This window comes from Podarcis pityusensis, assembly GCF_964106645.2.
Source record: "Podarcis pityusensis genome assembly, chromosome: 10".
Taxonomy (NCBI): Eukaryota; Metazoa; Chordata; class Lepidosauria; order Squamata; family Lacertidae; genus Podarcis; species Podarcis pityusensis.
This window is the reverse complement of record NC_138035.1, coordinates 55,769,804-55,797,368: the sequence shown is the minus strand read 5'-3', so window position 1 is coordinate 55,797,368 and position 27,565 is coordinate 55,769,804. Positions and strand designations below refer to the sequence as shown.

Genomic DNA, 27,565 nt, shown 5'->3' with positions numbered 1-27,565 from the left:
TAAATAGAAAATTTGCATTTTTTAATGTCACATTGAATTTTAGTACAGTTCAATCCAAGAGAAAAAAACTGGCAGACACAGTAACGAGTACAGGATTATATATATATTACAATATGCGTTGTTATAATACAATTGTGGCTGCATGGTAAAATTAACTTGAGGACTGATGGAATCCGATCTCATTTGAACAGCTGTCAGGAACAGAGCACTAAATGCATTTCCAAAATAAGCACTAATGTTTAATTTCAACACCTTAAAAACAGCATTAGACCTTGGCCTTTTTCTTAAAAAAACAAAACAAAAAAACTTAACACCTAGCTAGCTAAGTAACTGAAAAGGTTTGGATATAGAATGCTTTCTGCAGGCTTTCATACAGTGGAGGGATAATTATTCCTACAACAATACACATGGCTAAAATCCATGTTGAATGTGAAACTGGCGATGTCCAGTAACAACTTGTTCTAGGGAACTGTGTTCTAGAAGCTGCCCTTTTGCACGAAAGCGAAGCAACAAGTGATCACCGGATGCAAAAAACATTTCTCAAATTGTTTTTAATTGAACTGAAAACTATAGGCATGTCATCATTATAAAAAAAGTCTAAATATATCAGAAGCTCTCAACATTTTCAGCTATACTGATTTTTTGTAACCTTTCAAAGGAGAAACAAAAGGACAAAGTAAAATGGTCAATTAGCTAAGCCTGTGTTCTAACCAAACTACGTACAGTGATTTTCAACGGCAAATGCCCATGCTGACTGGGTGACTTTAACAATTCCGAATACCTTTGCAATCACTTTAATTTTGTATACAAGGACACCGAAAGGATCCAGCTTTGCAACCTTCATTTTAGGCATTCTGCATTTCTTTCCCGATCTTGTAGCTAAGGATCTTGTTCCAGTCAATCTTTGTGCGAGTAACTGGCAGTTGTCGTCGTAAGGCCTTGAAAGTAGTGTCCGACATAGTTTGATAATTTTCACTGATAGCAGTCTGTTCACGGAAAAGGTAGAACATGTAGATTATAGAAATACACAGTTTGATGTGAAAACAGATATAACAAGAACTAACCTGCAAAAACAAAACCAGCCCGCATCTGAAGGAACTTATTTCGATGTTGATGTAAGAAACACATGTGCTTCAGATGGTGTAATTAAATATGGATAACAATTAGCTAGAAATCTTACTTTTGACATCCTTCAACTATGGAAGGCACAAAAGAAAATATAGAGAGGGGAGCATATTCCCCTAAAAAATGCACATCTGTTTACTGGCTTTTATGAATTAATTACACATGCCCTTGCTGTGTTAAACTGAATTGGTTTCATCACATACAAAAGAAGGAGGGGGAAGAGAACAGAACCAAGCAATTCCTTACTCTTAACTCCTCAATCCATTCCAGGAAAAGAAAACACAATGTCTGGGCTGAACAGGTTCATTTCCCATCAACAAAAATAGCTGTATTCTAAATGGGTATGCCCAAAAAGTAAAATTTGAAATTCGTTGCAGACTATACAATGTTTTCAGTTCAGAGGACTGATTTAAGACAAACATTTTCTACAACCACAGATATTTATTTAAAAACAGCAACAACCTTACCCAGAGTTAGGCTTTAAAAAGTAGTAAGGCCCCATAGTAGTGCCCATTACTTGAAGTGGCCTTTTGAGCATCGTATATTTGAACTCACATTCTGAAATCCTCGGAAAGAGGGTGTATATCCGTTTATTAAGTGGGTATAGAAAGGTACATACCCAGCAAAGCTTTGCCCTTTCTCTTCCAGTAAGGATTTCAGATTCTGAATATTTCTACCCATTTTCTGGCTGCTCCTGAACACATATTGTAGTGAGAACATTGTCAAAAAGATTCAGGAAAGTAACTACATTGTATGTTGCAGACTTATTACATACCTGGTATTCATTTTCTGCAGCCTCTACGATCTTTACAAATTCCTTTGCTGTTTGGGTTTCATTCTAGGGTAAAGGGGAAGTTTTTTTTTAATATTGCACTGAAACAATCATCTCCTGAAGACAGTCATTTCAGACATTATAATGAATATATAGAAGTCACAGCCAACTCTGAGAGAAATTAAACTTTATCAAACACAATATTCTAAATTGATAAATCAGGAAATAGAATGGAAGGTTAAATTAATGAAACAAAAAACGTTTGAGTCGGCGAATAAATGTGGAAAACTGTTAGCTTGGCAGTTGAAGAGGAGACAAAGATTAAATACGGTAACAAACTTAGAGGTTGAAGGAAAAAACATTCAGAATCCTGTGGACATTAGAAAGTGTTTCCAGAGATACTTCAAAAAATTATACACCCAAGGGCCGCAAGACGAAGCTGAGATTAAACAATTTTTGGCAAAAAATGGACTATCCAAACTGTCACAAGAAAATAGGACAATCCTGAATTCTAAAATAACACGACAGGAGATTGAACAAGCCATTCAGAACATGCAACTGGGCAAATCTCCAGGGCCAGATGGGCTGACCTCCAAGTACTATAAGACATTAAAAGACTACTTGATACAACCTTTGATGGAGGTCAGCAATGAAATTTTGGAGGGAAAGAGGGCACCGGAGTCGTGGAAGGAAGCGTTTATCACATTAATACCAAAGACGGAAGCTGAAAAGACACAACTTAAGAACTATCGTCCCATCTCCCTTTTAAATGTGGATTACAAAATATTTGCAGACATTTTGGCAAGTAGACTTAAAAAAGTTTTAAATGAAGTAATCCATAAGGACCAGGCAGGCTTTCTCCCAGGTAGACATTTGTTTGCTAATACAAGGAACATTATTGACATTTTGGAACTTTTGCAAACAGATATAAACACAAAAGCAGTTTTAATTTTTATAGACGCGGAGAAGGCCTTTGACAACATCTCCTGGAAATTTATGATGGGAAATTTAAAAGGGATGGGAGTGGGACGGGGTTTTGAGAATGGGATTGAGGCGATATATTCAGAGCAGAAAGCGAAACTGATAGTTAATAATGTGGTTACAGAAGAGTTTAAAATTGAAAAAGGAACACGACAAGGTTGCCCTATCTCCCCTTTGTTATTCATTTCGGTTCTGGAAGTGCTATTGAATATGATTAGAGGGGACCGGTTGGTGGAAGGAATTCAGGTCGGACAGAAACAATATAAACTAAAAGCTTTTGCAGATGACCTGGTTTTGACCTTGCAGGAGCCAGAGTCTAGTACGAAAAGAGTATTACAACTGATTAATGATTTTGGTCGGGTGGCTGGATTTAAATTAAATAAACAGAAAACCAAGGTTTTGGGGAAAAATTTGACAGATACAGAGTCAGAACGGTTTCAGAAAGAGACAGAACTTAATGTGGTTAAAAAAGTAAAATACCTAGGGGTAAACATAACAGCAAAAAATCTAAGTCTTTTTAAGGATAATTATGAAAAATGCTGGGCAGAAATTAAGAGAGACTTAGATAGTTGGTCAAAATTGAAACTTTCTTTGTTGGGCCGAATTGCTGCTATCAAGATGAATGTATTGCCAAAGATGTTGTTTTTGTTTCAAACACTTCAGGTTTTGGACAAGACGGAGTGCTTTCAGAAGTGGCAGAGAGATATTTCTAAGTTTGTCTGGCAGGGCAAAAAGCCCAGAATTAAGTTTAAGATATTAACTGATGCGAAAGAAAGAGGGGGCTTTGCCCTGCCAGATCTAAAGTTGTATTATGAGGCCGCAGCGTTCTGCTGGCTAAAAGACTGGCTACTTCTTGAAGACACTGACGTGTTGGATTTGGAAGGGTTTAACAATGCTTTTGGATGGCATGCATATTTATGGTATGACAAGGTTAAAGCAAATAAGGCCTTTAAGAACCATATTGTCAGAAAATCACTGTTTAATGTCTGGCTAAAATATAAAGACTTGTTGGAAAATAAAACTCCAAGGTGGCTTTCACCTTTGGAAGCTAAGGCCCGAAAAAGACCCAATATGGAGGCTAAATGGCCTAAATATTGGGAAATACTAGAAAAAGATGGAGACAATTGGAAACTGCAGAGTTTGGAGAAAATGAAGGATAAAGTGCGAGACTGGTTACATTACGCTCAGATTAAAGAAGTCTTTAAAAATGACAAGAAATTAGGGTTCCAGGTGGAGAAATCGAAACTAGAAACAGAATTGTTAGAACCAAAGACTAAGGTACTTTCAAGGATGTATAACTTGCTGTTAAAATGGAATACACAAGAAGAAATGGTCAAATCGGCTATGATAAGGTGGGCACAGGACATTGGGTATAATATTATGTTTGAGGACTGGGAAAGGTTGTGGAGTACCGGATTGAAATTTACTGCATGCAATGCTTTGAAAGAAAATGTAATGAAAATGATATATAGATGGTATATGACCCCAGTCAAACTTGCAAAAATTTACCACCTGTCTGATAATAAGTGTTGGAAATGTAAAGAGTGTGAAGGAACATTTTTCCACCTCTGGTGGACTTGCCCTAAAGTGAAGGCGTTCTGGGAAATGATTTATAATGAATTGAAAAAGGTATTTAAGTATACCTTCACCAAGAAACCAGAGGCCTTTCTTTTGGGTATTGTCGGCCAAGGGGTGGTAAAGAAGGACCGGACATTTTTTATGTATGCAACAACAGCAGCAAGGATACTTCTCGCAAAGCACTGGAAAACTCAAGATCTACCCACACTGGAAGAATGGCAGATGCAACTGATAGACTATATGGAACTGGCCGAGATGACCGGCAGAATTCGTGACCTGGGAGAAGAGAAGATGGAGGAGGATTGGAAGAAATTTAAGAATTATTTACAAAAGCATTGTAATTTGAGTGAATGTTAAGCAGGATGCTAGATCATAAATAATTGAGCACCACTAACCTAGATGATTTAAGAAAATAAGTGAGATTGAGAAAATATAATTTTTTTTGAGAATTATAAGATTATAAAGACATAAATGAGATATAAGAATGCAAATAAGATAATAAATTGCTGGTAAAAAGTTATAATGATGAAAGTGGGAGCGGGAGATGTGAGGAAGTCCAAAGAAAATGTGAAATTATGTTAAGATTTGTTATACTGTTCACTATGTTCACTTTTATTGTAAACCCCAATAAATATTTTTCAAAAATAAAATAAAATATAATGAATATATATATAATGAATATAAACAATTACATAGGTCCCCCCCCCCCCCACTATTCAAGGGCTTACACATTCTCTGTGTGTTTTGCAACAAGCCTGTAACCTGGCAGTATTATCTGCAAAACACAGGTGTCATCTATGGGGGTGTTTGTCATGAGTTGTTTTTTTTACTGGTAACTTACAAGCTCAGTACTAATTCCTATACTTTCTCATCTTGTCAGAAGTGGACCTTGAGGGACTTTCTGCAGTTTTTAAACTTCCCTTCTGGAAGCGAGTCAAGAATCTTTTCCGGACAAGTCAGAGAAGAGAAGGGAAACTCAAGTCAACTACGGTTTCTGTTCCCCAGCTTATCGTCACTCAGAGGACAACTCTATACTGAGGTTTCAGGGATCCAACACTCATTAAAGCTCCATTTTTTGAGCTCATAAACAAGGCGCCAACTGCCCCTTCTGCATTACACATTAGAATGCATATGTTTAACATAGAAGGCTAGAGCTGGGTTTAGGCAGATCGTGGATTGAGATTCTACTCTTTGATCTGCCAAACAAGAGCCTGATTATGTACTTTCCACCAACATAGGACCATGCACTAGCGGGAAAATAGTAAAGACACAGAAAGTGTATTGACACAAGTGTCACAGCTGACCATGGTACTTTAGCACAGCTCTCATTCTGTTTGAGAGATTTGCTCAGTTTTCCAGCAAGGCTCCTGAAGCAGGTATGACTTAAACTCAATACTAAGGGCTCTAGAACAGGCGCCCTCAACATCAGCCCTCCAGATGTTTATGGCCTACAACTCCCATGATCCCTAGCTAGCAGGACCAGTGGTCAGGGATGATGGGAATTGTAGTCTCAAAACATCTGGAGGGCCAAGATTGAGGAAGCCTGCTCTAGAAGCTGTAAATTCCACTAATGTTGCTCCTCTAATCACCATGTTTCCAAATCAAATGGATTAGATTTGTGTCTTCAATTCACAGCGTTCTTAACAGACTAAAGTCTTGTTACTTGGCCTAGTTTTGCATCAAAATGACGCCATCCGAAAAGCCATTTAATTTCCCAAGCATGAATTCCTGTACAGAAAATAGTTGCTCCATCATAGATCGTGCAGGCATGAACTAAAAAACACCAATATATCTAGTTCCGCATACTGAAGTGGGCATTATATTTCGTTTCTCGAACAGAGCACCCCATTCTTCATGGCACACTGTTGTTGTTTTTCTCTTTTAAGAAATGGGGTTTTCAAAACCAGTTGTATTGTGGTGTTGGGGTCTGAGGGGAATCCTTGAAAACCAGGTGGAGGCACCTTCCACAAGAATTACTCCCACACATAGAAAGTGCCATCACCTGTTTTTTTGAGGACCCCTCCCTTCAACCTGCACCACTATATATCCTATCAAGCGGAGCCCCCGCCCCTGGGAGCAAATTTTCAGGGGAAACTAGGCTTGTCACACATACATTTAACTCTGGAGTCAACCTTACGTGACTAATTAAAAATGTTTCCTACAAAAGAAAGATACTCACAGTCACTGTTAGAGAATCCTGTATGTCTTTATGACTCACTAGCTGAACATTTCCATCTTCATAATAATGAACCTACGTACAAAGTTAAACGGGATAAAGATTACCGCATAGGGATAACGGCACTGCGTATTAGGAAGAGTGAGCAATATTGCACCCCATTCAAAACAGTTGCGTAAGAATTAGCACTTATGGTTCTACCCAGCATTGTCATTCTGCTGATGGAAGGCTTCTTCTATCAGCAGAACAGGGAAGCCCTTTCAGTATTTCCCCCTCCCCTGCAGTCCCTCATGCATCTCCTAAGTCTGCTCTATAAGGTCCCCCAAGCCCTAAACGAGTTTCCTTTCCCATTCCACTGACAAAACCTTCTCTCAACAAAGCAACACAACCTTTAGTAGACTGAGGTGTTTGCATTTGTCTCTTTTCCCATTAGTTTCTGCACAGAATAGAGTGCATGTTTTATTTGAATAATATGGACTGCAGATTTAGATGTTTGCTCCTTTTGTTTCACTTCTAGTTTTTTTTCCATTTCTTTTTGGGGAGGGGGGGATGAGGGAAGTAAGGAGAGGGTTTTGAAACTCCAGAATACATATTTTCAGAATGTACGGAGAGGGAGTGTAAAGGGAAGATTTTGTTGAAAAACCTGATATCCACAATTACTGAATTTGCCTTTATTTTTATTTCTTTAGATACTTAAAAAAAATAGTAACAACAATTTATTTAGAAGTAGATTAGCCAACTGTATAGCGGAATAAATGCTTAGAACTTCAAGGTGTAGGCTTTTAATTACAGTGGTACCTCGGGTTAAGAACTTAATTCGTTCTGGAGGTCCATTCTTAACCTGAAACTGTTCTTAACCTGAGGTACCACTTTAGCTAATGGGGTCTCCCGCTGCCGCCACGCAATTTCTGTTCTCATCCTGAAGCAAAGTTCTTAACCCAAGGTACTATTTCTGGGTTAGCGGAGTCTGCAACCTGAAGCGTCTGTAATGTGAGGTACCACTGTACTGATTCACTGATAAATCATCACTATAATAGTTATGTAACCATTTGTTTCAACAGAACCCAAAGTACTGGTTCTCAACGATAAAGTCCTGAATAGACTGGGATTAGAATACAACTTCTTCCAAATAAATCTGCCTGGTTACTGAAATTATCACGGTAGGCCAGATGTATCTGACTTCAGGTCTTCCAGGTGCTGTTCATATTTCAAAAAACATCAGCCCCAGCCAGCATGGCCAATGATCAAGAGCCCACAAACACCTGGAGCATCACAACTTAGTCACTACTCTTATTATGTTCACTATGGGCACTCTTGCCTTTGGCAGTGATTGGACGACTACCAAAGAGGACATTTTCCATGGTTGTACCCTATTTATAGAAATCCATCCCTAGAAAGTTTGGCTGACACCAAGGAAATTTGGTTGACTGAGTGTAAGCTGGGTTTATTTTTAGTTCTGGACAGCACTTAGTGGTTTCCTAATGCATCTACCGCTGCTTTTGCTGTGTTTTACTGTATAGCTCTGACACAATATGCTTTAGTATTTGATAAATTCTCTTAGTTAATCCATCCCAGGAAGCCACTAATAATTTTGATTTGCTATTGTGTAATCATTTCTTTGATTTATGTTATACATTTGTAAGGTTTGTTGAATACCATCAACGGTAGAAATGAAGAATATAAACCTTAAAAAAGAAAGTGTTCTGAGAGTTACGTGGGATTTATCAATCAGACACCATAAATTAGAGACAGCCTACCTGAATTTTCAAGATACCAGCCACCTGAGTGGTTGAAGGAGTGATTGTAAACTTCCATTCTGACCGCCAACGACCATTCCTTAAATGAAATAAAACTTTAGGTAAGCAAACATTGTGGGGAATCAAAATATTGAGTTTCACGTCCTTTAGATTTAAAAACTATTATGAAAAAGGATGCTTTGATGGGATATTGAAAGCAAATTGTGTAAACTGAAAAACTTAGTTTGTAAACAATATGCAGAAAGTTGCAAAACAATTTCCATGCACATGAGATGAAATCCATAAAATCGACCAACATGTTGAAAATACATTTTGGAAATGGATTCCTATCTAAGTAAATAAGTACTGCAAATTTGCAGTACTTATATTTTCCCATACCTGTGTATTTTGGAAATGTATCTAACGACATTTTTCACAAACCCACTGTTTGTCTAAAATATTTTTCCAAATACATTCCCATTTTCATTTTCACAGAGCGTAATTGTGCTCAAAAGTTGAAATCTGAATACTATAGCTCCGTAATTCCCAAAACATTTTTTCTCTCGTAGATCACTTGAAAATTGGCAAGGGTCTTGGTGGTGAACTACTTAATAGTTTCTCTACTGTTATAGCAATTGCAATGCTATATGACTTTTGCTCAATGCTGTATGACTTCTGATCGTATATTTGCAGGTATACTGTGAACCACCTGAATGAAGCTTGTAGACTACTGGTTGTCTGCAGACCAGAGTTTACAAACCCTTGCTATAGCTTTAGTGCCATGAATATAGGTTCTAAACACTGAATATGCTGAAAATGGAAGTCCAATATAACTTTCAGTGGGGTGAGCAAAATAAAATAGAAAAGAAACCAATTTACAGATGACCGATATGATACTTACCAAAAGTTTTTTGCTTGAAACTGATGGCTCTCTATGCATGCAATAATTGTTTGATGCCCATCAATTGTTTTTCCATACACCTTGTAACACAAATGTAAGACAGTTATGCCACGGTCTAAATTCATTCATTTATTACGTTTGTATACCAGCCATATATCTGAATTCAAGCCAACAGACAAAATAATGGTTTTAACCCACCCAAGCAATTTCTAGATCCTGCGACACTTACTGTGCAAACACCACTTGGATAGTGTTCTTTCACATAGGCTCTCATTGCTGTTTCTATGGAGTTTCTCCATGACTCAATTGCATTTTCAACTTCATGAGGCTTTGGATCAGTAGCCTCCTTCCTTAAATGATCAAATTTAAAAGAGATCTTGTTTTTCGGGTCCAAAAATTTTCCATTGCCCAAGTCACCGTGTTCTGTTATTAAAACCTGCACAAAGAGTTTAAAGGTAATTGTAAGATTATACAAAACACAGGTAACACCATCAAATAAAAGAATGGAACGTTAGAAAAATTATTGTACTACTGTACTTTTTAATTAAAGACATGGCACAGCAGCTCTATACATTACATTGGTTTTCAAATTCTAGTTGGGGAATCCTAGTTTCTATGAGAAACCAGAATAGTTCAATACTGTTATTCAAAAATTCTACATTTCATTTTATAAAGTGGTACTTTTAGAAAAGAAAGACACATTGTTCTTTTAAAAACCAAGATCAAGTTGTGGGATTGTCATTACAAAAGTGCACTGAGAAAGAGTAAACTAATATATTTAATCATTCTCTCTATCTCTGAAGTTCAGAGGTAAGTGTGTCTCCTCATGAGCCAATACAGCACCACACACACAAAAGGAAGGTATTAGTAACACTGATGTCTCACAACAAATGAAACGGATCTGTAGAAAACACAACTTGAAAAAAGAGACAATGCATGTATTTTTGTAAACTAAGAAATCTTTAATAAAAATATATATTTTTTAAAAGGGAGGCATTAGTTGGCTAGAGGGAAACTCAAGATTTGTAGTAGTTAGTAGTAGTAGTAAAAAGTAAGATTGAGCTACTCAACCTCACCCCCTTGCCTCAAAGGATTTGGGTGGGAGCTATTGCATGGAATGACACCAGCGAAGAACTGATTTCATATAGACATCATGTAACTTCTATTCTAGCATTAGGTTTGAGTGTGATTTTATTTTGAGAATCGTTCATAAGCTACTCTGAGAGCCTCTTGGGGCTATAAAGTGAACTATACATATTCTCTCTCTCTCTACACACTCTCTACACACACACACACATGTACGTACGTACATATATATATTACAAAATAACCCCCTAAAGAGTCCAACCCCAACACAGCCCAATGAGCACTGAGCATGCCACCGACCATTACACCAAACTTAAATTCAACCATAGTCATACCTGCTCATCATAGCCTTCTAGTTTTACTGGAGTAAACTGGTCCAAGTTATACTGTGCAAATGCACTGAAAAAGACAAAGATAGGAAGCTTCAAGTAAAAATAATTTTTTTGCAACATTAAGAAACATCAAGCGATATAGAGTACAATTTAGAAACTAATCCTTTCCGCCTCCTCCACCCATTGTGCTTAATAAATTTTCAAATTGTGTTAAGGGGCTCAGAGCTTGTGTTCCTGTATAATAAAACTATGAATGTAGAAATCTCATAATGTGCACAAACCTTTGGATTCCCAGTGATCTTTAACACCATTCACACATTATATGCAGAATAAAATCTAATCACATACTTTTCCTGCCTCTTCACCCTTATCTATTCCTGTCAGTGTGAGCCGCAGGTTTATGGATGCAGCAGTGATTACACTGCCCTTTTAAGTCCTGCTGCTGCTGGCCTAGGGGCTGGGATCACTGGCCCTCCCCAAAAAAGTCATATTGAGTAGATATGTCTTACTTCTGGGAGAAGGCTGTTTTCAATCTTTCAGAGCACCAATCAGCAAGGAACACAATGAAAAAGCGGGGGGGGGGGGCTGTTCTATCCCATCCTCACACAACCTATTAAAAGCTGCCCATAAATGCATCCGTTCAGCATTAACACATTGAAAGAAGCAATAAATGGTGGTGATACTTACTGAGCTGCTCCTTCCCTGAGAAGATTATCATTATTAAGCAGCAATCGAACATCTGAAAAATACTGAGCATTAGTACACGGTGAAATTGCTAATCGGAAAATACATGTTTTCCACGAGAGGAAGTAATCTATTACAAGACACCACGTACGCCAGTCATGATAAAGCATGGAAAAATACTGTCAGTTTTAGGGTACCGGCCATGTTCAGAGATGGAAAATAGCAACTTCCTGGGTCCTAGCATTAAACTGGTAGGCATTTAATGCTCCTGGAATTTTCCCAAAACTGGCTATAACTCTGCAATGCCAACCACAGAAGAAACAAATTGGCAAAGATTTCTAGCAGTAGCAAGTGATGTTAGAGCTACTTTATGTAATGTAACAGGGGGATCACCTGGCAAAAGTTAGGCAAAAAGTGCTGATACGTTTTAAAATAGGAAGTGGAACACTCTTCTAACAGTCTTGAAATTATATTAATAGACACAGAAAAGGAAACATGGGAGCAAGCAATGTGAAGTTCCAAAGTGTCATCTTGATTTGTTTTTTTCAAAAGTTTGTTTTTTAAATCCTCCATAAAGGGTAACTGAAACCATCAACATGAGAGCTAGAAAGTAGGATGACAACTCACCGTTAAAGACTTCATTGAATTCCCCCGGGGGAGCATGGATGATAAATTTCGCTGCTATGCGCACCTAAAATGGAAACAAGAAGTATATCATACAGTAATCATAGGATAGTTTTAAATGGGAGAAATCTGTTTAATTCTTTAATAACTTAAAAAGTTTAACTGGAAAATAACTGAGCTCCAAATTACATCCTAATACCACCTTAGAATGCAAAGTATTGTGTTAAAGAGAGATGTTTGGCTAAGTTAATTTAGAAGAGGAAGCATAAAATAGGTGGTGCAAGATGCTTTGTGAAATGAAGAAATACTTCTACTGCCTGTTACAGTCAAACCAGACCAATGAACTTCCAACACAAAATAACCAGCACAAAACGTTCACAAAGGTACTCTTAAAGACAGAATTGTAATAGAAAATGTAACAATCTGAACTTCACTGAGTATGAAAATCCCTGAGGCATAGCTGAGGGACTAGCTTCTGGAATAGGAAACACAACGTAGTTCTGTGAAGTCTCAGCAAAACAAGGTTACATTTGTGTTTAAAAAGCATGTCCTAAATAATTGCCGGAAGCATCATCAACATATTTATTTAAAAGTATTTGTACACAGCTTAATATTTCAAAAATCTCTCTACGGCATCTTCCAAGGCAGACTGGCTTTCTGCTGAGACGTAGAGAAGCTCTGTCTCCTGACTCAATCTTGGCCAACTCTGGCTTAAGAGACGAGCTAGCCTGGGCAGGTCTATAGTTGTGACTGCACTGCTATCACTCCTAAGTCATCTCTTCCATACTGAATGTCTGAACTACTGAGCTTTATAAAACACTCAAAGCTCCTCAGAAGACAAGGGCAAAAATGCATCAAGTGCATAATAGTATATTGATATTACAAGGTGTTACTCATTTGGATTTGGATTTATACAGGTCAAAATCCCAGCTTTATACAACCAAGGCTGCAATCCTCAGCATTACTTGGGAACAAGTCCTTCTCATTTAAATGAAATAAACTTTTGAGAAGACATGTTAGCATGTATGATAAAAAGGCTTTAATTAAGAAAACGTTAAAAACAAGTATGTTCAAACAGCTCTTTCATATATAGTAATTACTTTGCATTTAAAAAGAAATAGTTAAGATAATGGGGTGGCATTTCTAAAAACCCAAAAGTCAGTTGTGTGTTGTTTCTTCAAGAATATCTGGAGTTTGTCGCAAGCATACTATCCTACCTCCTCTTGAATATTAAAAGCAGGCATGTAGGGTGTGTGTGTGTGTGTGTTTTCAAGGCATATATGAGATGACATAAACTGAAATGCTCTTCTTACCACTAGCTTTCCTGACTATAACCACAACGGAAATTGATTTGGTTTAAGGAAGAAAAAAAAAAAAAACCTGGCATGTACATGCCTATATAAGGCAATGACAATGTGCACATCAGCACCATTCTGAGTTCTTGAAGTCAAGCTACAGTAGTTTAGATAAGAATCAACAAAATACATGGCTATCAAAAGACAGCAAGAAAAGATCTCAGGAAGATATAAACAAAATAGAACAATTTCAAGCACAGGGGTTGGCCAGATATAAAGTGGGACATGGGGTGGGGGATAATGCAAACTGCAGAACTTCCACGTACCCCAACCCACTGCCCCTGGCCTGCTATTCTTCTGGCCAGGATCATAGCCAGAAGCAGGCTCTGCTAGGAGAAAAGTTGCATCCTCTTCTTGCCTTCTGATTCTTTGCATTACGCTCTGCATTCTAACCATCCCCTGCTTTACAACTGAACATGAAATGCATGCTATCATATAGTTCATGACACACAGCTAGGCCACCAGAGTCAACGCAGTGCGGCAAACACAATATTTGACTTGTGGGTGGTTTACAATTTCCAGTCAGCCTTGAAGCTCACTGAGTTGTCTTGAGCAACTCATGCCATATCAGAAAGAAAAGCAGGCTGGTCATATGCTGCCTCCTCAAACTACTCAGAGAACAGCTAGATTACATCAAAGAAAGAAGTTCAATCTTGAGCTGATTGGCTACAAAACGTGTGAAATGCTGTATCTTTTGCCCATGTCTTACATTACATACGGCTATACTAAGAACTGTAGCCTTCGGTATCTAAGAAATCCTGGATTTGGTCGTGAACTGCACGTAACAATAAAACCCAAAAAGGCACACAAAGTAAAATGTAATCCTCCTAGTTTGTGCCACCTTGTTTGGAAATCTTCTCAAAATGTAGGCTTTCAGAACTAAAGTTATTTTCCAATAAAATGGATCTTAAAGCCTCCTTTCATAATTGCAAAAAGGCACTGTTTGAAAAAATCATTTTTGTCAGAGCTATGAGACACCTGTTTTGTACCGCTGCCACAACACTTCCGGTTTGAGATCAAGCTGTTAGTAATGACTTGCAAAGCTCTTAAATACTTCAGACCAAGATATATGAAGATGCATGTCTCACTATATTGTCCTTCCCAGATTTTAAGACTTTTTGGCTCTGGAGGTCAACCACCCTGTTATGACATCACATGATTGGCATGTGGGTTGTCCCACATACCTGGCAAAATCCCTTGTGCTGTGTTCCCAAATGCCAGCCAGCCTGGGAACCCACTTCTAGGAGTCTCTCATTTTGTGGGGATGCAGGAAAGGGCTTTCCCCGTGGTGGTACCCTGACTGTCCTCCCCTCTGAGATATCACTGGTGGTGCCAACTATTTTTATGTTTTGGTGTCAAGTTAAAACATGGTTATTTTCTTGCGCATTTGTGGGTCATTAATTGTCAGCTCAGACTTAAATAAAAATCCAATTTGCAGTGTAATATAGCAATTGTTTTAGATGCTCAGTTTCCTTATTGTATTGTTGTTTTAAATTTAATTTTACTGAACCATGACCTGAGATCTGTGATGGAAGATAATATTAAATATGTCAACAAAATCAAAAGCAATGGTCAAGAACTGGAGGGTCAATGATACAATAAACTATACTCAAATTTTACATTTGCAGTTTGTTCAGTTATGTTAAGGTACCCTATATATCTTCCAAGCTCATACAATTGTCAGATTCAACATGGGACAGGTAAGTTACATTTGCTGTAGTTCCACAGAATTTCAGCAAGTACAGCTCTGGAGTGCTACAGTGGTGGAAATTCTCCCTTCCTAAAAGCACACGGACCTTCTCACATTAAATATGACAACATTACATAGCAAATACACCAGCAATATAAATCTTCTTCGTATCTGAAGAAGTGTGCATGCACCCGAAAGGTTATACAAAGAACAAACTTATTTGGTCTCTAAGGCGCTACTGGACTATTTTTTTATATATTTCGACTGCGTCAGGCCAACACGACTACGTACCTGAATGTATAACCAGCAATATAGTTAACCATTTATCTCTATCAGCCCCCTTTTTATAGCACTTCTCCTCCCCCTGCCATGCTTGCCATGTTCCATTTATTCAGATAATACTTTAAACCGAAACACAGAAGACTTGAAATTTTACCTGTCCTAGTAACCAAATAGTTTGCTCCAGTCAGCAATCTGGAAATGGATTCTGAAAAGGATCAAATAGCAGTGCTTGCAAGAAAATTTGTAATGGTGTTTCCAAAGGAAGAATGCTCTATGACAGACACTTATAAATTCCTGGGAATCCTGGAACAGACCTTGTGAAAATGTAATTGTTGCAGTCTTTGAATAAGCACAGTGTTTTTCAAACTATATCCATTTCCTAGAAACCCCAGGATTCCTCAGTAAGATAATTTATGGGAAATGAGATTTCCTGGAAGGCAATTTGCCCGTCATGACCAATCCTTCCCTACATATCCCTTGAGTGGATATGCTGATGGAAGATATGCAAAGGTTCCTCAATATGGTATCTGCAAAGTATAGGAATCTTTAAGTCTATAGCACTGGCAACATGCCATGTAAAAACCCAGTATGCATGTTTCACCTTGATTTTGGCCACTGTCAAGTTTCCTACAACAGGGTGCACAACTCATGAAGGCGAGAAGTCCCAAGCAGAGAACATCCAGCCCACAGACCTAATTAGGCTCACCAGGCCTCCCAATCTGGCCTGCAGAATCATTTTCCTTCCACAATGCCCACTTGTTGATTGCCTGACATCAGGTACGGGACATCATAAGACAAGTGGGGGACACGTAAGGCTACAACTACAAATAAACAATCAGAAGCCTTAGAGTGCACTCCTGCTGATTTATAAGCGTGGTTTCCCTTTAGCGCTATTGAAATTTGGCACCAAATGTGCTGCTTTTGGTAGTTATCCTATCCATTCGGAAGCTCTGAAGTGGCTGGCACTGGATTCACTCAGGAGCACTCTAAAATTTAAGGAGTAAAAGTGTTCAAGAACAGAAATACAGTGGTACCTCAGGTTACGAACTTAATTCATTCCTAAGGTCCATTCTTAACCACAAACCGTTCTTAACCTGAGGCGCACTTTTGCTAGTGGGGCTTCCCGCTGCTGCCAGCGCACAATTTCCGTTCTCATCCTGGGGCAAAGTTCTCAACCTACTTCCGGCTTAGCGGAGTTTGTAACCCGAAGCGTTTGTAACCCAAGGTACCAATGGACTTCCAAGAAGGATTTTGCACAGCCTCTACATGGTAGTCCCAATGAATGGAACTCTGAGACGGTAATCAAAGTGCCTGCGTAAATAACCCTTTCATGAAAAGTATTTATAGGGGCACTATTTTGATTCCCTCAAATAAACAAACAAGCCCTCAACAATTTAATCCTGGTTTACAGGGCGTAAGCAAGATGTGGTCTTCCAGTTCAGATGTAATCACAGCTATCGTTTCTGAAAACCAGGAAGTTATTCATTTAGCCAAACGTGAAAGTGGAGAGAAGGTATACAGGATTTGCTCCTGATCCTCCCAAACAAATCTTGGTTATGCCTGACCCAAGCCAGTGAAATCTGATGAGGCAGGAAAATTTAGTATACAATCAAAGTGGTGCCCCGAATTCGGAAAAACAGGAAGTTCCTCAAATTCTTTCCATCAAGCACACCCTTAACTATTGCTCAATGCATCTGCATTTCCCCTTTTAAAGAAGTGTACAGCGAAGACAGCTTATGATATTCTAAGGTAAATGAATGGAAGGAAAGTTCACAGAAGGAAAGTCTCCAGTCTCCTTGCCTCTGCAGCTGCCTTTATCATCCCGAATAGCCTCTTCAAGAGTGATGGGAGTGGCTTTCCAGAACCATGTGGCATACAAACAGAGGAAGCTGCCTTATACCAAGTCAGAGAACTGGTTCACCTAGCTCAATAGGTGACAGTGGCTCTCCAGTGTTTCAGACTGGGGGTCTCTCTCACCCGTCACTTGAGATACTGGAAGCTGAACCTGGGATTTTCTGAATGCAAAGCAGACGTTCTACTGCTGATCTACTGCCCTTCCCAAAGAAGAGACTTTACTGGAGGAGGAGAGTGAAAGGCAGTTCAGCTTTGGTTAACTCCCCACTTCCTCAGCATTGTTCAAGACCACCCCCGCCCAAGAGACTTTTCAGTGGGATGCAGATAGGCCAAAGAAAGGTATAAGAAACCTTCTATTTTCTTTTGTTCACTTATCCTAGAATCTAAGTCAACATTCTTACACTGATAAGACAAATCCTCCTCAATGGTGTACTGTCTCAGCCACAGAACTTTAAATTCTGAACTAAATTTCTGTTGTAGCAGGCAAAAGAACAAGTGAACTAGCCTAGAACTAAGAAAAGGGAAATTCATAATAAAGCAGTATCTCAAATGAAAACTGCCTTGTACCAGGAGCTGGGTTCTCCAGAGCAAGCAATATAGCTTTTGAGTGCTATCATAGCCCAGTTTTCAGAGAATATCCCTTACAATGTAAATCTCTACTAATTTGGAAAGAAGTCAAATACTGCTTCTCTTAATCAGCATCTTATTTCCATTTCAGCCAAGCAGAGAAATTTATAATTCAGTTTCCAAATGAAAATGTAAGTATTCTAGATATATTGCAGAAACAATTGCCAAGGCTCTCACTTGCTGCAGCTTCTGTCTCATATGCATTTATCTACCGGAATTCTGAGAAGGCTACAGAAAATACCTATGCAGGGTTTATTGTGGGTTTTCTTTGTTTCTATTTATACATACTTCCCTCATCATGCTTATTTATATACTGGAATCTTAGGTTAATAAGTAATCGCTAACTGGTCATGTTCATTTATGTTTTTTGTACTACTTCCCTAAACACAAAACAAAGCAAACTAGTTGGTACTAGGGACCGTGTGATGACAGAGCAAATGCCCAATCTTCTAGAGCAAGACTGAACCGAGAGATGAAAGATAATTCTGTTGTTCTGGGGTGCACTTTCTACTTGGTGACGTACATTTGGGGCAAGATGCGTGAGATGGTGGTTACCATGTAACTTCAGATGTGCTCTGAGGAACTGTATTATCATCTGAGCCTATTCCAATCTAGCTTCAGGCACACTTTTGGCACCAATTGATGACCTGTGTTGGGAGAGACTAAGGGAGTGTGACCCTGTTGGTTCTCCATCTCTCAGGTGGCTTTTGATACGATCAATGAGGTATCCTCCTCAAGATGCTCAGTGATTTGGGAGTGGAAGGCATGGTGCAGTGGTGATTCACTCCTACCTTCCAGGTCATTTTGAGATAGCTGGGAGACTTCTGCTCAACCCTTTCGCAGTTCTGATGTGGGGTCCCTCACGCTTTTGAACATATATATGAATCTGCTGTAGGAGGGAAGTTGTCATTGGTATGACAATGACACCTAGCTCTACATCCATGCTCTAAGAATCAGGTGAGGCTGTACAAGTGCTGGACTGTTGTCTAGGGTAAGTGATGGGCTGGAGGGCTAAATAAATTAAGCTGAATCAGGTTAGAGGTGCTGTGGGCCAATGGTTATTGTACCTGGCAATAGGGAATACTACCTATTCTGGACAGGGTGCACTTTCCTTTAAAGATCAGGTACATAGCTTGGGGGCATTCATGGTTCCAGCATTTCCACTGCAGGCTCAGGTCACTTCAGTGCCTTCCTTCAATAAATTAGTTCACCAGTTATAGCCATTCATGGACTGCAATGACCTGCTGGCAGTGATCCACCCTCTGGCAGACTTTTGGTTATATTATTGTAATGCACTCTACAAGGGTCTACCCTTTAAGGTGCTCCAGACATGACAGCTAGTGCAAAATGTGGCCACTAAAATCCTGACTGAGTCACCAAGGAGGGATCGTATTAAATAAGTCTTAAAGGTGCTACACTGGCTATCAAACATGATAATGAACACAAGAGAATAAGAAGCATTACCACTGTAACGAGAACAACCTTGTGGCACTTAAAGATGTAACAGATTTAACATGACATAAATCTATTACATTAAGGAAGAAATTATGAGGCAACTTCCTTTTATTTTATTCTATTCAACCTAATAAGAAGGTTGTGTCTAGCTAATAATTACTGAAAGAAAGTGATTTCTGTAAGCAGGCATTGCATTGCCTCCTTACTCAGGGCAGGGGTGCATGTAAACAGAACTACACAGCACAACTGTATCATTAGAAATTTAAGGCAACATGAAAGAATACCTTACACAGCCAAATCTTATACTGAGTCGATCTGAGTTCAATAAGGCTAACTCTGAAGTATATGGTGGCACAGGATTGCCATTGAAGACCATGTTAGAGAAGGGAGACCTCTTTGCATGTCTTGACAAGACCTGAAAACAGAACTTAAGACTCAACAAATTTCATTTGAACTGTATGCACACAATTACCCACAGGAACTAGAATGAGTCACTTAAGCTATTTTAGTTTCTTTTTTAAAAATTTCTCCTTGCACACCAGAATTTTCTTGTATTAAGATGCAAAGCTGTAAAAAGCTTTTCATGAACACCTACACATTTTTCTGTAGCTAGCTCTGTCTTGAAAACTTGATGATAGGAAAGTGATAGTGTAATACCTAAAGACAATGTAAACAGTGCATCATTGTCTTGTTATTTAGACCACTATCCAATAGCTCTAAAATCTCTTGCATTTTCAACTGCAGTTAATATGAGCTCAAATGGAGAGACGAAAGTGAGCAAGCCACTTATGTGTTGCTGTTCCTCAGCCTAGCACTTTCTCTTGAAAATAAAGGTACACATTTTTAAACAATAGGGCAGGGACATCCAACTTGACTGCGATCTACTCCCACTATAAACAAACTGGCAGTGATCTACCCATTGATTGGACCAAAGTTGTTGAGCTTTTTGGGGGAAGGATGAGCCAAAGTTGTGTGTGTGTGTGTGTGTGTGTGTTTGAAGATTGATCAGGATCATGCGATCGACCAGGATCAACAAGGGACACCCCACGATCGACCGGTAGATCGCAATCGACCGGGTGGACATCCCTGCCATAGGGCAGTGGAATTCAATAATAAGGAATTGACATTTATAGTAATTATCATGCCTTTAAAAGAAATGAAGGATTCCCCTCTTACAGATGACAATTGCAAAGTAGACTCACAATTACCCTTTCCAGATACAGTCATGCCTCATGTTGCGCCTGCTTCAGGTTACGTTTTTTCAGGTTGCGGACTGCTGAAACCTGGAAGTACCGGAACTGGTTACTTCCGGGTTTCGGCAGTCGCACATGCGCAGAAGCACTAAATCACACTTTGCGCATGCACAGAAGTGCTGAATCGCAACCCGCACATGCACAGACACGGGTTGCGAACCCTGCAGGTTGCAAACGTGCATCCCGCACGGATCATGTCTGCAACCCGAGGGTCCACTGTACTGTGGAGGAACTTCCATTTTAAGGTGCAACTTCAAACGGAAATCTAAAAGTACAGCAGAAGCAAGTGACAGACACCTGTTGTAAACATGTGCACATGCTACAAGTACACTTGCCAGAAAGATGGATCCACAAGTATGCTTGGGGGCAAACATTAGTTTCCTATTATGTAACATGTGAACTCCGCCTCCCCAAAGTCACACTGAGCCCTCATATCTAAGAGTCTACAGAGCATCTTTAAGTTGGGCAAGGCTGAAAGAATGAAACCCATGAATGAAGAAAGAATCAGATGCTTCAAAGCCTTCAGCTACTCAGTGCTTGGGATAAAGAAGCACAAACCACTCCAACCAACCCTTCGTCAAAACCCGATTTAACAGGACTAGGCCCTAGAATGTGCGACAGGGGAGACAGACGGTGCTCTTTCTTCAAGCAGAGCTCTTACGCCACACACTCGAAATGAAATTAATTGATCACGTATTAATGAATCAGAAATAACCCATGCTTCTCAGGGAGTATAGATAAAATGCATCAGAATTTATCCATGAACATGGAACATGGAAGAGAAGGGGCAGAAGACCCACACTTTATAATAATAAAAAACCACTCCAACTGAATACAGCATGCAACCTGCATGTGCAATCTGTACAATCTATGTGCAATCTATGACTATTTTTCTTCCTCCCTACCCCCCACCCCAAGTGCTGCGACTAGATCCATGGTTCCCAACGTGGGGCACAATTTGGAAGCTTGTCTAGACCGAGTTAATTGCTTTTTAGGCTTCCTCCACGTGAATAGTTCACCTTTTGAATAATAAGAATTATATGTCATGGGGGGAGGGGCATCAGGATTTTAGAGATGCTTAGGTGGGGGTCCGTATAGTTAAAGCTATGGTTTTCCCAGTAGTGATGTATGGAAGTGAGAGCTGGACCATAAAGAAGGCTGATCGCCAAAGAATTGATTTTTTTGAATTATGGTGCTGGAGGAGACTCTTGAGAGTCCCATGGACTGCAAGAAGATCAAACCTATCCATTCTGAAGGAAATCAGCCCTGAGTGCTCACTGGAAGGACAGATCCTGAAGCTGAGGCTCCAATACTTTGGCCACCTCATGAGAAGAGAAGACTCCCTGGAAAAGACCCTGATGTTGGGAAAGATGGAGGGCACAAGGAGAAGGGGACGACAGAGGACGAGATGGCTGGACAGTGTTCTTGAAGCTACCAGCATGAGTTTGACCAAACGACTAAACAAGAAGGTGGGGGCATGGCAAAAAAAAGGGTTGGGAACCGCTGGACTAGATGATCCTCAGGATCCCTTCCAACTCTACAATTCCATGAAGAAGAAGACGAAGAAGCAGAAGAAACACCCTATGATTATTTCTCTTCCTCCCCACCCCAAAAGCCCTCGACGTGGTGGCGGGATTTGCCCTGCCCAACTCGCACCCGGAAGAGCCGGCCGCGGAGGAAGAGGAGGCAAAACCCCTTAGCCCTCCCGCCCCCTCCACCCATCAGCTCGGGCCTTCAGAGAAGGGGGAGGGGGAAGCCGAGAGGAGGAGGAGGAGGAGGAAGAAGAAAGCAGCCGAGGGGAGGGGAGTCTCGCCCAGCAGACACCGGATCTGCCCCGCCTGCCTCCGCAGCCCCAGCCCGGCGCCGGGAGCCTATTTTCAGCGCTCGCACCGTACAAGGAGCGGCGGGAAGGGCCCTCGGACAGCAGGAGGAGAAAGAGGAGAGCCGCCTTCCTCCTCTCGCTGCCCGGCCACCGGCTGACAAGGGCCCCATTTCCTTCCTCTTCACGGGGCTGAGGGAAAGGAAGGAAGGAAGCCCCCCTCAGGCTGACGCGCAGCAACCGCCGCCCCTCGCGACGCAGCCCTGTTTCCCCCCCCCCCCCAACAGGGCGACGACACCCGCCTCACCTTCTCCTCCTCAGAGAGCTGGTCTTCCAGGTCCGCCATCTTCGTTTTCTCCCCTGTCCGGCCACGAGAAGGAGGAGGAGGAAGGAGAGGGAGAGGGAGAGGGAAAGGCGGCGGCACCCGAATCCGCAGCAGCAGCGGCAAGAGGAGGAGGAAGAGCGGCGGCAGCAGCAGCAAAGGCCCAGCTCTACCCGCCTCCGCCCTTCGCTCAGCAGGAAGGGCGGGGCTCCGGGCGCGTCCCCGAGAGAGGCGGGGGAGGGAGGGGAGGCGCGGGCGCGGACGGAGGCATGCGCAGAGCGGCCTCGCCGGGAGGGGTACGGCCCCTTCTGCTCGGGAGAAGAACGGGGTGCCGCCCCCGCCCCGCCAAGGGGATGTTCACTAGACGTACAACATGTTTAATGTTTAATTATGTTTTTATCTATGTTGGAAGCTGGGGCTGGGGAAGCCCGGTTAGGTGGGCGGGTAGTAGTAATAATAATGATACATGAATGAATTGGACATCTCTATTTTCATTGGAGAAATGTTGGACGGTATAAAAGGGCTTCGATAACGCTCCAGCCTCCTGGCTCTGTAGCTTCTATTCCTCACTCCCCCTCCTACACAACTCCCCAAGTTGTCAGCCTTTTGCAGTTTCAGGGTTTTTCATTTCTTATTCCTTTGATTTTTTGCTCTTTCGGCGCTTCTTTCTTGGTGGTTGGGAACACCAAACAGGGAGGAGTTGCTGCACACCCTCCAACATTTCTCAGATGAAAATAGAGACACCCAATTCTATTATTATTATTATTATTATTCTCTGGGCAGCTCCCAACATATATAAAAACATAATACAGTGGTACCTCGGGTTACAGACGCTTCAGTTTACAGACTCTGCTAACCCATAAATAGTTTCTCAGGTTAAGAACTTTGCTTCAGGATGAGAACAGAAATCGTGCAGCGGGAGGCCCCATTAGCTAAAGTGGTGCTTCAGGTTAAGAACAGTTTCAGGTTAAGAACGGACCTCCAGAACGAATTAAGTTCTTAACCCGAGTTACCACTGTACAGTGGTACTTTGGTTCTCGAACTTAATCCGTTCCGGGAGTCCACTTGACTCATGAAACCATTCAAAAACCAAGGCATGGCTTCCAATTGGTTGTAGCAGCTTCCTACACTGCGTCGGACGTTCGGCTTCTGAAAAACGTTCACAAAGCGGAACACTTACGGATTTGCGGCGTTTGTGAGCCGATTTGTTCAACAACTAAGCCATTCGGAAACTAAGGTACCACTGTAAAACATTACGCATTAAAGGACTGTTTCCAATTTGATCCCAGAATGCCCCACTTTTCCTTAGGATGTCCCTATTTTCATTGGAGAAATGTTGGAGGGGATGCAATTATTAGTAGTAGTATTTTATTTATACCCCGCTCATCTGACTGAATTGCCGCAGCCATACTGAGCAGCTTCCAATGTAGGATAAAAACATAATAAAACATTTTTAAAAAAACCTTCCCTGAACAGGCTGCCTTCAGATATCTTATAAAGGTTATATAGTTACTGAGCTCCTTGACTCGGAGATTGTATAATTCCATATCCTCGAACATTTCTCCAATGAAAAATAGGGACATCCTAAGGAAAAGTGGGACAAATCAGAGACCGGGGAGCTTCTGTAAATGTGGGACTGTCCTTGGAAAATAGGGACACTTGGAGAGTCTGTTGCTGTTGGGACCTGAAAATTGTTCCTCCCCACAAGGAAAGAATGGGTGAAGAAAGTTTGACTTTGGGAACAAGGCAGGAAGAAATATCAACATCGGGATCTGCTGCCCTACTGAATTGACAGCCTAAGGCAGTCGTTGCACCTTGCCTCATGGGTGGGCTGGCCCTGGCTCACTAGGAGAAGAGGATGCTGGAGCTGTGGGGGCCTTCGTAGTCTGTTCCAGTAGGGGGCTTTTCCTCTCCTCCAGCAGTGTTAGAAAGTCAGATATATAGGCTAGGCCCCAACTGGCTCTTTAAACCAAGGTTGCAGCTGCCAAAACAGAATGTCTAGTTACCATTTGGGGGCAAGATGGATCTAAAGTCTTATTTTTCATATGATGAACTGACTGTGATTGATCATTAGTTAAACATCTGGCTAGTGCAGATGGCAACCTTGAGCTAGGTTTGAGAACTTAAAAAAGGAAAGCCATTTTATCCATGGACAGTCTACATATATCCTACCTTCTTAATGGTGACATGGACCGTTCATAACAGAAGAATATTCTTCACAATTGTGAGCGGGGCAGGGGGATGGGTTAAGTGAAGACAAGCTACAACAATTAATTATAATGCTGTTCACCACTCCTGCCTGCTCAGGCTGTGCAGAAAAGGCATTTTAGTTCCTGAACTTCATTCTGATTGTGTAGATAAAATATAACTGATAGAATTCTACAGGGTGTGGTATTAGTGTGTGAAAACAGTCCAGATCCAATGATCCACAGGCATGCACCTCCAGATGGTGGTGATGTCAGGCACCATCCTGGCACCCAGACATCTTTGCTTCATTGAAAGTGGCTGGTAGCCAGGTGTAAAATGCACCTGGTGCATGGCTAATTTTGAACACTGTCCTCAAGGGATGAGGAGAGTCTCCCCCAGGAGTCATTTGTTCTTACACCACACCTTTTTGGCAGGAAAACAAAATCTGCCTCTTCGTACAAACATGCTACATTTTCTGTGACATCTGGGTTTAGCTGATAAAATGGACACAGATTTTAAACTGGCAATTCTTTTCATTTCTGTTTTAAAAAAGTTCACCAACACCCTCCCTTAAACCTTCAGTGCCAATCCATGGGCATTTTCAGTTTTCCATACACTTAAATCTCTTAATCCGCAATCCTAACCCCACTAATCAGGGAGCAAGTCCCATTGAATTGAATAGGGCTTACTTCTGAGTAGACATCGTTTTGTTACAATACTAGTTTCTGTATATTAGCATAATTTATGGCCACTAAAGAGGGAAACCTGAGAGATGTGTTCACTCGTGTGGAGTTAAATATAGGGTTGTAAAGCAGCCAGTATTTCACTTGTCTGGTAAGACTATGTTTGCCAAATAATCAGTATCTGGGTATGAAAAGCCGTTGAATTCCAGACGTAAACTTTGTGTTGACCTGCTAGCTTTGGCAGCCCACCAACCAGGTAGGATCTCACTCTTTTTTAAAATAAAAGGTTGCCAACCCTACTTGATTACAAAGCGCATCTTGCTCTCTAGACTGAGTTGCTCTATCGATTAACTTTGGGTCAGTTGGAAAACTTGCAATAAGTTGAAGGTTGCCTCACACATACTTTCCCCCCTTAATTTCTATATAGGAACATGTGCATCACAAGGAAGGTACAGTGGTCAGCAAAACAAGAACACTTCTGATATGTAACTCATTGTACAATTTTTCTATTAACTGTGTGATGACTATATATAATGACTATATTCAGAGTCATTATGTCTCTGAATACCAGTTGCTGGGGAACCAATTGGAGCAATCACAGGCCAGTGTTTCCCAGTTGTCGGTGCTTATACTACTTTTTTTTTAGATTTGCCTTGAGAGAGTCTTTAAACCTCTTTTGTGTGACCACCAGCATTATGCCGACAACTGGGAAACACTGCCCTGTGAGTGCTCCAATTGGAGAACAGCCTTTACCAAAGGTGTCATGAGCTTTAAAGATGCACTAACTCAGGATGAAAGGGAGAAACATGCTAAGAGGAAGGCACGCTTGGCAAACCCTCACCGTGACCAACTCCTGCCTAGACATAGCTGTCAACTTTCAGATTTGAAAATAAGGGATCAGCAGCCTCACCTATCCTGGGGACAGTCTACGGGATATCTAACAATCTGGGATAGCAGTGGGAGGCAGCGGAATAAGGGAATTTCCCGCAAAAAAAGGGAAGGTTGACAGCTGTGCACCTGGAGAACTATGTCCCCACTGTGGAAGGACGTGGATTCAGAATTGGCCTCCACAGTCACTTACGGACTCACTGTTAAAACCATGTTCGTGGAAGACAATCTTACTTGGCTATGAGTGATCGCCAAAGAAGCAGCAGCAGCAGCTGGGGAGCCCTGGCAAGGGGGGGGGCGGGGATGTTGTGCTCATGTTTTGGTTGCGAACTTCTCACAGGCATCTGCCCACTGTGAGAACAGGATGCAGAAGTAGATGGGTCTTTGTTTTGATTCTTAATGTACTTAAGGAAGCACACACCTAAGCTTTTTTTTTTCTGTGTGTCATTTTTGTTTTACGAGCTATTTTTGCTCATGCCCTAAATCAATAAATCTGAATATAGCAGAGTTTTGTTTATCCCATCTCAAAAGGGGTAGACAACTGTAAAGGTTGCAGAAGCCTGCTAAATGATCAGAGAAATTCGGAAGGGGAAAGGTCTATCAACAGCTATTGGCTGTTGGTAACTAAAGAAAACCTAGGTTCAGAGTTATTGCCTGTGTAATGCCAGTTTCTGGCAGGACAAATAAAGGGAGTGGACTCCTGCCTTCTTTCCTTGGTTGCAAGACTTCATGAAGGGGTTGGCTGTCCACTGCTGATACAGCTTTTCTTATGACACAGATGCAAAGTAGCACTATTCAGCCCGCAAGACTGTTTCACTGCAGCCTGGTGTGTGTATTTGATAGAAATCAGTCCCGAGAAGAGAAAGACTACAACTTGTCTCAGGTAATAAATTTCTGGCATTTTGAGGAAGATGCTTCCTATAGGCATCTGTAGAAATGGATAGGCCTCTGATCTGATCCAGATGGTCTGTTCTTCTGAATTCATCATGACACACACCACAAAATACTACATAGCAATTCCTAATGTTGAGTTTAAAACTGCAGGTAACCACCATTATCAGTTAGAACTCAACGTTTGGATGCTACAGCTGATATGAATTAGGTTTGAATTTTGGCGTCATAGCTTCTGCCTTGCATGCAGAAGATCTGAAGTTC

The 27,565-nt window shown here is 40.9% G+C and overlaps 1 protein-coding gene and 1 long non-coding RNA gene across 2 annotated transcripts; both read right to left on the bottom strand.

Annotated features, from left to right (window-relative positions):
- On the bottom strand, positions 1–22,871 carry CAPZA2 (capping actin protein of muscle Z-line subunit alpha 2). Its single transcript, XM_081023844.1, has 10 exons — positions 22,638–22,871; positions 11,999–12,062; positions 11,375–11,426; positions 10,691–10,754; positions 9,499–9,705; positions 9,270–9,349; positions 8,390–8,468; positions 6,636–6,707; positions 1,901–1,963; positions 1–986 (listed from the first exon to the last, which is right to left on the bottom strand). Exons 1-10 carry the CDS (start codon positions 22,674–22,676, stop codon positions 846–848), a joined length of 861 nt encoding a protein of 286 aa, XP_080879970.1. The 5' UTR covers positions 22,677–22,871; the 3' UTR covers positions 1–845.
- On the bottom strand, positions 14,590–22,569 carry LOC308486777. The gene is made up of 3 exons (XR_013991298.1): positions 22,402–22,569; positions 19,234–19,673; positions 14,590–18,204 (listed from the first exon to the last, which is right to left on the bottom strand). It is a non-coding gene; the product is annotated as an uncharacterized lncRNA (long non-coding RNA).
- Positions 22,872–27,565: the final 4,694 nt, after the last annotated feature.